Raw genomic sequence first — 15,369 nt, 5'->3', positions numbered from 1 at the left:
CTGATCATTCACTGCACCCCCCCGGAGGACAGGAAGCCTAACGATGCTGAGAGCCAGGCTGTTAGCTTCCCGCCACTTCAGTCAAACACAGTGTGATGGATACAGGAGACTCCTCACTCTTCTCCTAGGCTGCTGTCTGAGGCATACTACTTCTATGAAGTTATACAAAGTCCCCTTTGCAGTGTTTCGAGCATGAAGAAGCGATATGGGAAGGATCATAATGATTCAGGATGTGCGTCTCCCTGTAAGGAATACCTTTATCAGACAACAGATGGAGTAGCATGGTACTATGACTTTGTCCTTACTTGGTACCCGTCCTGTCCGTTCTTCCCTGGGGGTCCAGCGGGTCCCTTGTCTCCTGGTGTCCCTGGGAGACCAGGCTGTCCCGGGGGTCCGGCCGGGCAGTCTGAACACACGTCCTGAAGGACAAGGAGAAACACTTAGCGATGGAAGAATATGTCCGTGTCAGGATGATTTAACAAGATAGAGGCAACAGTACTAAGGTAGTGGGGCTCTCCTCCTTACCTTCAGATTCAAATCTGACAAGTCTGCTGCTGCTCCCTGAAAGAGATTGCGTCCATTATTATGCAAAGGTTGATTGGACTGATACACTTTACACTGATAATCACATCATGCGTTTGAATACACCCCCATCGGTGAACCATCACGTCAGTGCCGTGACAAAGAAGGTACGGTAATAGTGAAGGTACAATATTTGGTCTCAGTTTGCTGTGTTGTTGGGACGTTTCCGACCCCATTTACTGTACTGGTCAACTTACTGGCTCTCCTGGGGATCCCTTCTCTCCTGGTCGTCCTGGTAAACCATGGTGTCCTGCAGGTCCCTGTGTACCTGCGACGCCTGGCAGACCCCTCATGCCCTGAACCAGGAAACAAACAGCAGTCAATTTAACTTTTATTTGAACATTACTCAGTTTACGTTTTCACTTTGTCACACTAAGGCTGAGCATAATTATGACAAAATGTAAAAAATGTTTTTACCGGTGATCCAACTGCACCATTGGGCCCTGAAGGTCCCTGTAAAAGATACATATGTTCTCAGACATGTTCAAAATAATGTGCCTGTGTGTGTGTGTGTGTGTGTGTGTGTGTGTGTGTGTGTGTGTGTGTGTGTGTGTGTGTGTGTGTGTGTGTGTGTGTGTCTCTACCGGGGGTCCGGCTTTGCCTTCTCCTGGAGGACCCCTGTCCCCTGGAACCCCTTGAAGTCCCTGGGACCCGATTTGGCCCTGGAACAGACAGAACCTTGGTTACCATCCAGTAAGACACCAACAGAACCTTGTTCACCATCCATCTAGGGTACACTGTGTCCTGTTAATGCAATAGCCGATACTTTCTAATGACATTACTGTAATATCGTAACGTTTGGCTCAGAGAGTTCTGCTGTGCTGAGCCGAGTGGTTGTTGATCTCTGCAGGTCTTCGCTGCTCAGGCAAGATACATCACGTGTGTTTATTTCTAACAGAGAATCCAATCTGAAGTTTCAGTATTCAGTGTGTCAATCGTAAAGGTGACCAGGGAGGATGGTTTAACAACAACAGAATTCTCTCTCCTGCTCCTCAAAAAGTTGTCGTTAAATCATTGTGTCACAGAAAATTGCTTTAGAGCAACCAAAATTAATCATTTTCTTCCTATGCTAGAGAATAATCATTTTTTGCTTTGTCACCAGATAGAATCTGGCTTCAAAGCACTGTTTCTCCCTACCCATCCTCCCCCAACCCAACTTAAAAATGAGTTACCTTCTGTCCGGGAGGTCCTTCAATTCCCCGCTGTCCAGGGTCACCCTGTAATATAATATCACACATAACACTATTATGAGCCCACTGGCTGGTCAAATCAAACACTTAGCATTTAAAGTCTTATAGCAGGACATGTGGTCCTCCACCTCCCTGGACTACGGTAACAGAAACCACTTTAACATAGTGGAGAATAGTCAACTAGTGTAATGTACTGCTGTATGCATGATGGTTATGTGCCCCTATATTCCCTGTACAATACTTTTGAGGCTAGGGTTATGTGTTATGGGCCAGCAGCTGACAGTAGTAAAATGGAACTGTTAAAAACCACACACACCCAGCACCTGTACACCGTCCTGCTGGGTTCATTCATTAGTTTCATGTGATAAAAGCACAAACTGGGTATGTGCTATTTGTTTGCTTTCTCAGCACTATCACCATATGCCTGTGGTGTAGAAAATAAGTAAACAGGTTCGAGGTCAAACCACTGGCATAACTGTATAATGTGGGTTGTACGGTAGTAACATAACCAGTCCTATTTTAATATGCTTGTATTTAAATGCATGTTGATTTATGTACATGTGCAGCCAATACCCGTACAGGACGCAAAGGGCTTTTCATTTGAAACTCCAGAGCCTGAGGTTTTAATTGCCTGATTGGATAAGGGCCAACAAACTCTGGTTGATATTTCTTAGAGTCAAGTTAGATGTGTGTGAACTCTGCAGTCAGGAGATTTCCCTCACTACGCCACCAGACCAGGCTAAACTCTTGACCTTGGTTATAGTGGTCACACGGACCGGGGAAACTGCTAGCCGTAACAACGAGGTTTGAACGTCTTATACAGAGTGATGTTTCTGTGTCTTACGTTCTGTCCGTCTTTGCCCTTCCCTGGTAGGCCAGGGGGTCCTTGTATGCCTGCATCTCCAGGAGGGCCTGGGGGGCCAGCACGACCCTCCTTCCCCAACTCTCCCTGGAACACATAGCATAGTCATTCATACAGCACAAGTTACAATAGAAGGTCCCTAGAACACATGAGTTACAATATGTTGTTCCTAGAACACATGAGTTACAATATGTTGTTCCTAGAACACATGAGTTATAATACGTTGTTCCTAGAACACATGAGTTACAATATGTTGTTCCTAGAACACATGAGTTACAATATGATGTTCCTAGAACACATGAGTTACAATATGATGTTCCTAGAACACATGAGTTACAATATATTGTTCCTAGAACACATGAGTTACAATATGATAGAACACATGAGTTACAATATAATGTTCCTAGAACACATGAGTTACAATATGTTGTTCCTAGAACACATGAGTTACAATATGTTGTTCCTAGAACACATGAGTTACAATAGGATGTTCGTAGAACACATGAGTTACAATATGTTGTTCCTAGAACACATGAGTTACAATATGATGTTCCTAGAACACATGAGTTACAATATGTTGTTCCTAGAACACATGAGTTACAATACGTTGTTCCTAGAACACATGAGTTACAATATGTTGTTCCTAGAACACATGAGTTACAATATGTTGTTCCTAGAACACATGAGTTACAATATGTTGTTCCTAGAACACATGAGTTACAATAGGATGTTCGTAGAACACATGAGTTACAATATGTTGTTCCTAGAACACATGAGTTACAATATGATGTTCCTAGAACACATGAGTTACAATATGATGTTCCTAGAACACATGAGTTACAATATGTTGTTCCTAGAACACATGAGTTACAATATGTTGTTCCTAGAACACATGAGTTACAATATGTTGTTCCTAGAACACATGAGTTACAATATGATGTTCCTAGAACACATGAGTTACAATATGTTGTTCCTAGAACACATGAGTTACAATATGATGTTCCTAGAACACATGAGTTACAATATGATGTTCCTAGAACACATGAGTTACAATATGATGTTCCCAGAACACATGAGTTACAATATATTGTTCCTAGAACACATGAGTTACAATATGATAGAACACATGAGTTACAATATGTTGTTCCTAGAACACATGAGTTACAATAGGATGTTCGTAGAACACATGAGTTACAATATGTTGTTCCTAGAACACATGAGTTACAATATGATGTTCCTGGAACACATGAGTTACAATTTGATGTTCCTAGAACACATGAGTTACAATATGTTGTTCCTAGAACACATGAGTTACAATATGATGTTCCTAGAACATGTGAGTTACAATATGTTGTTCCTAGAACACATGAGTTACAATATGATAGAACACATGAGTTACAATATGATGTTCCTAGAACACATGAGTTACAATATGTTGTTCCTAGAACACATGAGTTACAATATGTTGTTCCTAGAACAAATGAGTTACAATAGGATGTTCCTAGAACACATGAGTTACAATATGATGTTCCTAGAACACATGAGTTACAATATGATGTTCCTAGAACACATGAGTTACAATATGTTGTTCCTAGAACACATGAGTTACAATATGTTGTTCCTAGAACACATGAGTTACAATATGATGTTCCTAGAACACATGAGTTACAATATGTTGTTCCTAGAACACATGAGTTTCAATATGATGTTCCTAGAACACATGAGGTACAATATGTTGTTCCTAGAACACATGAGTTACAATATGTTGTTCCTAGAACACATGAGTTACAATATGTTGTTCCTAGAACACATGAGTTACAATATGTCGTTCCTAGAACACATGAGTTACAATAGGATGTTCCTAGAACACATGAGTTACAATATGATGTTCCTAGAACACATGAGTTCAAATATGATGTTCCTAGAATACATGAGTTAAAATAATGTTCCTAGAACACATGAGTTACAATATGATGTTCCTAGAACACGTGAGTTACAAGATGTTTTTCCTAGAACACATGAGTTACAATATGATAGAACACATGAGTTACAATATAATGTTCCTAGAACACGAGTTACAATATGTTGTTCCTAGAACACATGAGTTACAATATGTTGTTCCTAGAACACATGAGTTACAATAGGTTGTTCGTAGAACACATGAGTTACAATATGTTGTTCCTAGAACACATGACTTACAATATGATGTTCCTAGAACACATGAGTTACAATATGTTGTTCCTAGAACACATGAGTTACAATATGTTGTTCCTAGAACACATGAGTTACAATATGTTGTTCCTAGAACACATGAGTTACAATATGTTGTTCCTAGAACACATGAGTTACAATATGATGTTCCTAGAACACATGAGTTACAATATGTTGTTCCTAGAACACATGAGTTACAATATGTTGTTCCTAGAACACATGAGTTACAATATGATGTTCCTAGAACACATGAGTTACAATATGTTGTTCCTAGAACACATGAGTTACAATAGGATGTTCCTAGAACACATGGGTTACAATATGATGTTCCTAGAACACATGAGTTACAATATGATGTTCCTAGAATACATGAGTCACAATATGATGTTCCTAGAACACACGAGTTACAATATATTGTTCCTAGAACACATGAGTTACAATATGATAGAACACATGAGTTACAGTATGATAGAACACATGAGTAACAATATAATGTTCCTAGAACACATGAGTTACAATATGTTGTTCGTAGAACACATGAGTTACAATATGTTGTTCCTAGAATACATGAGTTACAATATGATGTTCCTAGAAAACATGAGTTACAATATGTTGTTCCTAGAACACATGAGTTACAATATGATGTTCCTAGAACACATGAGTTACAATATGTTGTTCCTAGAACACATGAGTTACAATATTTTGTTCCTAGAACACATGAGTTACAATAGGATGTTCGTAGAACACATGAGTTACAATATGTTGTTCCTAGAACACATGAGTTACAATATGATGTTCCTAGAACACATGAGTTACAATATGTTGTTCCTAGAACACATGAGATACAATATGTCGTTCCTAGAACAAATGAGTTACAATAGGATGTTCCTAGAACACATGAGTTACAATATGATGTTCCTAGAACACATGAGTTACAATATGATGTTCCTAGAATACACGAGTTACAATATGATGTTCCTAGAACACATGAGTTACAATATGATGTTCCTAGAACATGTGAGTTACAATATGTTGTTCCTAGAACACATGAGTTACAATATGATGTTCCTAGAACACATGAGTTACAATTTGATGTTCCTAGAACACATGAGTTACAATATTTTGTTCCTAGAACACATGAGTTATAATATGATGTTCCTAGAACATGTGAGTTACAATATGTTGTTCCTAGAACACATGAGTTACAATATGATAGAACACATGAGTTACAATATGATGTTCCTAGAACACATGAGTTACAATATGTTGTTCCTAGAACACATGAGTTACAATATGTTGTTCCTAGAACACATGAGTTACAATATGTTGTTCCTAGAACACATGAGTTACAATATGTTGTTCCTAGAACACATGAGTTACAATATGATGTTCCTAGAACACATGAGTTACAATATGATGTTCCTAGAACACATGAGTTACAATATGTTGTTCCTAGAACACATGAGTTACAATATGTTGTTCCTAGAACACATGAGTTACAATATGATGTTCCTAGAACACATGAGTTACAATATGATGTTCCTAGAACACATGAGTTACAATATGTTGTTCCTAGAACACATGAGTTACAATATGTTGTTCCTAGAACACATGAGTTACAATATGATGTTCCTAGAACACATGAGTTACAATATGTTGTTCCTAGAACACATGAGTTACAATATGTTGTTCCTAGAACACATGAGTTTCAATATGATGTTCCTAGAACACATGAGTTACAATATGTTGTTCCTAGAACACATGAGTTACAATATGTTGTTCCTAGAACACATGAGTTACAATATGTTGTTCCTAGAACACATGAGTTACAATATGATGTTCCTAGAACACATGAGTTACAATATGATGTTCCTAGAATACATGAGTTTAAATAATGTTCCTAGAACACATGAGTTACAATATGATGTTCCTAGAACACGTGAGTTACAATATGTTTTTCCTAGAACACATGAGTTACAATATGATAGAACACATGAGTTACAATATGATGTTCCTAGAACACATGAGTTACAATATGTTGTTCCTAGAACACATCAGTTACAATATGTTGTTCCTAGAACACATGAGTTACAATATGTTGTTCCTAGAACACATGAGTTACAATATGTTGTTCCTAGAACACATGAGTTACAATATGTTGTTCCTAGAACACATGAGTTACAATATGATGTTCCTAGAACACATGAGTTACAATATGTTGTTCCTAGAACACATGAGTTACAATATGATGTTCCTAGAACACATGAGTTACAATATGATGTTCCTAGAACACATGAGTTACAATATGTTGTTCCTAGAACACATGAGTTACAATATGTTGTTCCTAGAACACATGAGATACAATATGTCGTTCCTAGAACAAATGAGTTACAATAGGATGTTCCTAGAACACATGAGTTACAATATGATGTTCCTAGAACACATGAGTTACAATATGTTGTTCCTAGAACACATGAGTTACAATATGTTGTTCCTAGAACACATGAGTTACAATATGATGTTCCTAGAACACATGAGTTACAATATGTTGTTCCTAGAACACATGAGTTACAATATGTTGTTCCTAGAACACATGAGTTTCAATATGATGTTCCTAGAACACATGAGTTACAATATGTTGTTCCTAGAACACATGAGTTACAATATGTTGTTCCTAGAACACATGAGTTACAATATGTTGTTCCTAGAACACATGAGTTACAATATGATGTTCCTAGAACACATGAGTTACAATATGATGTTCCTAGAATACATGAGTTAAAATAATGTTCCTAGAACACATGAGTTACAATATGATGTTCCTAGAACACGTGAGTTACAATATGTTTTTCCTAGAACACATGAGTTACAATATGATAGAACACATGAGTTACAATATGATGTTCCTAGAACACATGAGTTACAATATGTTGTTCCTAGAACACATCAGTTACAATATGTTGTTCCTAGAACACATGAGTTACAATATGTTGTTCCTAGAACACATGAGTTACAATATGTTGTTCCTAGAACACATGAGTTACAATATGTGTTTCCTAGAACACATGAGTTACAATATGATGTTCCTAGAACACATGAGTTACAATATGTTGTTCCTAGAACACATGAGTTACAATATGATGTTCCTAGAACACGAGTTACAATATGATGTTCCTAGAACACATGAGTTACAATATGATGTTCCTAGAACACATGAGTTACAATATGTTGTTCCTAGAACACATGAGTTACAATATGTTGTTCCTAGAACACATGAGTTACAATATGATGTTCCTAGAACACATGAGTTACAATATGTTGTTCCTAGAACACATGAGTTACAATATGATGTTCCTAGAACACATGAGTTACAATATGTTGTTCCTAGAACACATGAGTTACAATATGTTGTTCCTAGAACACATGAGTTACAATATGTTGTTCCTAGAACACATGAGTTACAATATGATGTTCCTAGAACACATTAGTTACAATATGTTGTTCCTAGAACACATGAGTTTCAATATGATGTTCCTAGAACACATGAGTTACAATATGATGTTCCTAGAACACATGAGTTACAATATGTTGTTCCTAGAACACATGAGTTACAATATGTTGTTCCTAGAACACATGAGTTACAATATGTTGTTCCTAGAACACATGAGTTACAATATGATGTTCCTAGAACACATGAGTTACAATATGATGTTCCTAGAATACATGAGTTAAAATAATGTTCCTAGAACACATGAGTTACAATATGATGTTCCTAGAACACGTGAGTTACAATATGTTTTTCCTAGAACACATGAGTTACAATATGATAGAACACATGAGTTACAATATGATGTTCCTAGAACACATGAGTTACAATATGTTGTTCCTAGAACACATCAGTTACAATATGTTGTTCCTAGAACACATGAGTTACAATATGTTGTTCCTAGAACACATGAGTTACAATATGTTGTTCCTAGAACACATGAGTTACAATATGTGTTTCCTAGAACACATGAGTTACAATATGATGTTCCTAGAACACATGAGTTACAATATGTTGTTCCTAGAACACATGAGTTACAATATGATGTTCCTAGAACACGAGTTACAATATGATGTTCCTAGAACACATGAGTTACAATATGATGTTCCTAGAACACATGAGTTACAATATGTTGTTCCTAGAACACATGAGTTACAATATGTTGTTCCTAGAACACATGAGTTACAATATGATGTTCCTAGAACACATGAGTTACAATATGTTGTTCCTAGAACACATGAGTTACAATATGATGTTCCTAGAACACATGAGTTACAATATGTTGTTCCTAGAACACATGAGTTACAATATGTTGTTCCTAGAACACATGAGTTACAATATGTTGTTCCTAGAACACATGAGTTACAATATGATGTTCCTAGAACACATTAGTTACAATATGTTGTTCCTAGAACACATGAGTTTCAATATGATGTTCCTAGAACACATGAGTTACAATATGATGTTCCTAGAACACATGAGTTACAATATGTTGTTCCTAGAACACGAGTTACAATATGATGTTCCTAGAACACATGAGTTACAATATGATGTTCCTAGGACACATGAGTTACAATATGATGTTCCTATAACACATGAGTTACAATATGATAGAATACATGCGTTACAATATGTTATTCCTAGAACACATGAGTTACAATATGTTGTTCCTAGAACACATTAGTTACAATATGATGTTCGTAGAACACATGAGTTACAATATGTTGTTCCTAGAACACATGAGTTACAATAGGATGTTCGTAGAACACATGAGTTACAATATGTTGTTCCTAGAACACATGAGTTACAATATGATGTTCCTAGAACACATGAGTTACAATATGTTGTTCCTAGAACACATGAGTTACAATATGTTGTTCCTAGAACACATGAGTTACAAAATGTTGTTCCTAGAACACATGAGTTACAATATGTTGTTCCTAGAACACATGAGTTACAATATGATGTTCCTAGAACACATGAGTTACAATATGTTGTTCCTAGAACACATGAGTTACAATATGTTGTTCCTAGAACACATGAGTTACAATTTGATGTTCCTAGAACACATGAGTTACAATATGTTGTTCCTAGAACACATGAGTTACAATAGGATGTTCCTAGAACACATGAGTTACAATATGTCGTTCCTAGAACACATGAGTTACAATAGGATGTTCCTAGAACACATGAGTTACAATATGATGTTCCTAGAACACATGAGTTACAATATGATGTTCCTAGAATACATGAGTTAAAATAATGTTCCTAGAACACATGAGTTACAATATGATGTTCCTAGAACACGTGAGTTACAAGATGTTTTTCCTAGAACACATGAGTTACAATATGATAGAACACATGAGTTACAATATAATGTTCCTAGAACACGAGTTACAATATGTTGTTCCTAGAACACATGAGTTACAATATGTTGTTCCTAGAACACATGAGTTACAATAGGTTGTTCGTAGAACACATGAGTTACAATATGTTGTTCCTAGAACACATGAGTTACAATATGTTGTTCCTAGAACACATGAGTTACAATATGTTGTTCCTAGAACACATGAGTTACAATATGTTGTTCCTAGAACACATGAGTTACAATATGTTGTTCCTAGAACACATGAGTTACAATATGTTGTTCCTAGAACACATGAGTTACAATATGATGTTCCTAGAACACATGAGTTACAATATGTTGTTCCTAGAACACATGAGTTACAATATGTTGTTCCTAGAACACATGAGTTACAATATGATGTTCCTAGAACACATGAGTTACAATATGTTGTTCCTAGAACACATGAGTTACAATAGGATGTTCCTAGAACACATGGGTTACAATATGATGTTCCTAGAACACATGAGTTACAATATGATGTTCCTAGAATACATGAGTTACAATATGATGTTCCTAGAACACACGAGTTACAATATATTGTTCCTAGAACACATGAGTTACAATATGATAGAACACATGAGTTACAGTATGATAGAACACATGAGTAACAATATAATGTTCCTAGAACACATGAGTTACAATATGTTGTTCGTAGAACACATGAGTTACAATATGTTGTTCCTAGAATACATGAGTTACAATATGATGTTCCTAGAAAACATGAGTTACAATATGTTGTTCCTAGAACACATGAGTTACAATATGATGTTCCTAGAACACATGAGTTACAATATGTTGTTCCTAGAACACATGAGTTACAATATGTTGTTCCTAGAACACATGAGTTACAATAGGATGTTCGTAGAACACATGAGTTACAATATGTTGTTCCTAGAACACATGAGTTACAATATGATGTTCCTAGAACACATGAGTTACAATATGATGTTCCTAGAACACATGAGTTACAATATGTTGTTCCTAGAACACATGAGATACAATATGTCGTTCCTAGAACAAATGAGTTACAATAGGATGTTCCTAGAACACATGAGTTACAATATGATGTTCCTAGAACACATGAGTTACAATATGATGTTCCTAGAATACACGAGTTACAATATGATGTTCCTAGAACACATGAGTTACAATATGATGTTCCTAGAACATGTGAGTTACAATATGTTGTTCCTAGAACACATGAGTTACAATATGATGTTCCTAGAACACATGAGTTACAATTTGATGTTCCTAGAACACATGAGTTACAATATGTTGTTCCTAGAACACATGAGTTATAATATGATGTTCCTAGAACATGTGAGTTACAATATGTTGTTCCTAGAACACATGAGTTACAATATGATAGAACACATGAGTTACAATATGATGTTCCTAGAACACATGAGTTACAATATGTTGTTCCTAGAACACATGAGTTACAATATGTTGTTCCTAGAACACATGAGTTACAATATGTTGTTCCTAGAACACATGAGTTACAATATGATGTTCCTAGAACACATGAGTTACAATATGATGTTCCTAGAACACATGAGTTACAATATGTTGTTCCTAGAACACATGAGTTACAATATGTTGTTCCTAGAACACATGAGTTACAATATGATGTTCCTAGAACACATGAGTTACAATATGATGTTCCTAGAACACATGAGTTACAATATGTTGTTCCTAGAACACATGAGTTACAGTATGTTGTTCCTAGAACACATGAGTTACAATATGATGTTCCTAGAACACATGAGTTACAATATGTTGTTCCTAGAACACATGAGTTACAATATGTTGTTCCTAGAACACATGAGTTTCAATATGATGTTCCTAGAACACATGAGTTACAATATGTTGTTCCTAGAACACATGAGTTACAATATGTTGTTCCTAGAACACATGAGTTACAATATGTTGTTCCTAGAACACATGAGTTACAATATGATGTTCCTAGAACACATGAGTTACAATATGATGTTCCTAGAATACATGAGTTAAAATAATGTTCCTAGAACACATGAGTTACAATATGATGTTCCTAGAACACGTGAGTTACAATATGTTTTTCCTAGAACACATGAGTTACAATATGATAGAACACATGAGTTACAATATGATGTTCCTAGAACACATGAGTTACAATATGTTGTTCCTAGAACACATCAGTTACAATATGTTGTTCCTAGAACACATGAGTTACAATATGTTGTTCCTAGAACACATGAGTTACAATATGTTGTTCCTAGAACACATGAGTTACAATATGTTGTTCCTAGAACACATGAGTTACAATATGATGTTCCTAGAACACATGAGTTACAATATGTTGTTCCTAGAACACATGAGTTACAATATGATGTTCCTAGAACACATGAGTTACAATATGATGTTCCTAGAACACATGAGTTACAATATGTTGTTCCTAGAACACATGAGTTACAATAGGTTGTTCCTAGAACACATGAGATACAATATGTCGTTCCTAGAACAAATGAGTTACAATAGGATGTTCCTAGAACACATGAGTTACAATATGATGTTCCTAGAACACATCAGTTACAATATGTTGTTCCTAGAACACATGAGTTACAATATGTTGTTCCTAGAACACATGAGTTACAATATGATGTTCCTAGAACACATGAGTTACAATATGTTGTTCCTAGAACACATGAGTTACAATATGTTGTTCCTAGAACACATGAGTTTCAATATGATGTTCCTAGAACACATGAGTTACAATATGTTGTTCCTAGAACACATGAGTTACAATATGTTGTTCCTAGAACACATGAGTTACAATATGTTGTTCCTAGAACACATGAGTTACAATATGATGTTCCTAGAACACATGAGTTACAATATGATGTTCCTAGAATACATGAGTTAAAATAATGTTCCTAGAACACATGAGTTACAATATGATGTTCCTAGAACACGTGAGTTACAATATGTTTTTCCTAGAACACATGAGTTACAATATGATAGAACACATGAGTTACAATATGATGTTCCTAGAACACATGAGTTACAATATGTTGTTCCTAGAACACATCAGTTACAATATGTTGTTCCTAGAACACATGAGTTACAATATGTTGTTCCTAGAACACATGAGTTACAATATGTTGTTCCTAGAACACATGAGTTACAATATGTGTTTCCTAGAACACATGAGTTACAATATGATGTTCCTAGAACACATGAGTTACAATATGTTGTTCCTAGAACACATGAGTTACAATATGATGTTCCTAGAACACGAGTTACAATATGATGTTCCTAGAACACATGAGTTACAATATGATGTTCCTAGAACACATGAGTTACAATATGTTGTTCCTAGAACACATGAGTTACAATATGATGTTCCTAGAACACATGAGTTACAATATGTTGTTCCTAGAACACATGAGTTACAATATGATGTTCCTAGAACACATGAGTTACAATATGTTGTTCCTAGAACACATGAGTTACAATATGTTGTTCCTAGAACACATGAGTTACAATATGATGTTCCTAGAACACATTAGTTACAATATGTTGTTCCTAGAACACATGAGTTTCAATATGATGTTCCTAGAACACATGAGTTACAATATGATGTTCCTAGAACACATGAGTTACAATATGTTGTTCCTAGAACACATGAGTTACAATATGTTGTTCCTAGAACACATGAGTTACAATATGTTGTTCCTAGAACACATGAGTTACAATATGATGTTCCTAGAACACATGAGTTACAATATGATGTTCCTAGAATACATGAGTTAAAATAATGTTCCTAAAACACATGAGTTACAATATGATGTTCCTAGAACACGTGAGTTACAATATGTTTTTCCTAGAACACATGAGTTACAATATGATAGAACACATGAGTTACAATATGATGTTCCTAGAACACATGAGTTACAATATGTTGTTCCTAGAACACATCAGTTACAATATGTTGTTCCTAGAACACATGAGTTACAATATGTTGTTCCTAGAACACATGAGTTACAATATGTTGTTCCTAGAACACATGAGTTACAATATGTGTTTCCTAGAACACATGAGTTACAATATGTTGTTCCTAGAACACATGAGTTACAATATGATGTTCCTAGAACACGAGTTACAATATGATGTTCCTAGAACACATGAGTTACAATATGATGTTCCTAGAACACATGAGTTACAATATGTTGTTCCTAGAACACATGAGTTACAATATGTTGTTCCTAGAACACATGAGTTACAATATGATGTTCCTAGAACACATGAGTTACAATATGTTGTTCCTAGAACACATGAGTTACAATATGATGTTCCTAGAACACATGAGTTACAATATGTTGTTCCTAGAACACATGAGTTACAATATGTTGTTCCTAGAACACATGAGTTACAATATGTTGTTCCTAGAACACATGAGTTACAATATGATGTTCCTAGAACACATTAGTTACAATATGTTGTTCCTAGAACACATGAGTTTCAATATGATGTTCCTAGAACACATGAGTTACAATATGATGTTCCTAGAACACATGAGTTACAATATGTTGTTCCTAGAACACGAGTTACAATATGATGTTCCTAGAACACATGAGTTACAATATGATGTTCCTAGGACACATGAGTTACAATATGATGTTCCTATAACACATGAGTTACAATATGATAGAATACATGCGTTACAATATGTTATTCCTAGAACACATGAGTTACAATATGTTGTTCCTAGAACACATTAGTTACAATATGATGTTCGTAGAACACATGAGTTACAATATGTTGTTCCTAGAACACATGAGTTACAATAGGATGTTCGTAGAACACATGAGTTACAATATGTTGTTCCTAGAACACATGAGTTACAATATGATGTTCCTAGAACACATGAGTTACAATATGTTGTTCCTAGAACACATGAGTTACAATATGTTGTTCCTAGAACACATGAGTTACAAAATGTTGTTCCTAGAACACATGAGTTACAATATGTTGTTCCTAGAACACATGAGTTACAATATGATGTTCCTAGAACACATGAGTTACAATA

The 15,369-nt window shown here is 35.5% G+C and overlaps 1 protein-coding gene across 3 annotated transcripts in view; it reads right to left on the bottom strand.

The window, feature by feature from the left end:
* Window positions 1-15,369, bottom strand: part of LOC115175748 (collagen alpha-1(XXII) chain) — a 71,011-nt gene that overhangs the window by 6,441 nt on the left and 49,201 nt on the right. For all 3 annotated transcript variants that reach the window (XM_029735218.1, XM_029735219.1, XM_029735220.1), the window contains 7 exons: window positions 2,617-2,721; window positions 1,755-1,799; window positions 1,167-1,244; window positions 1,000-1,035; window positions 780-878; window positions 526-561; window positions 306-419 (listed from right to left, as the gene is read on the bottom strand). In XM_029735218.1, the coding sequence (XP_029591078.1) occupies window positions 306-419; window positions 526-561; window positions 780-878; window positions 1,000-1,035; window positions 1,167-1,244; window positions 1,755-1,799; window positions 2,617-2,721 (513 nt within the window). The remainder of the gene's footprint in view (window positions 1-305; window positions 420-525; window positions 562-779; window positions 879-999; window positions 1,036-1,166; window positions 1,245-1,754; window positions 1,800-2,616; window positions 2,722-15,369) is intronic.

The sequence above is a fragment of the Salmo trutta genome, chromosome 36 (assembly GCF_901001165.1).
Source record: "Salmo trutta chromosome 36, fSalTru1.1, whole genome shotgun sequence".
Taxonomy (NCBI): Eukaryota; Metazoa; Chordata; class Actinopteri; order Salmoniformes; family Salmonidae; genus Salmo; species Salmo trutta.
The sequence above is the reverse complement of the archived record's forward strand: the minus strand, read 5'-3'. Positions and strand labels throughout refer to the sequence as shown.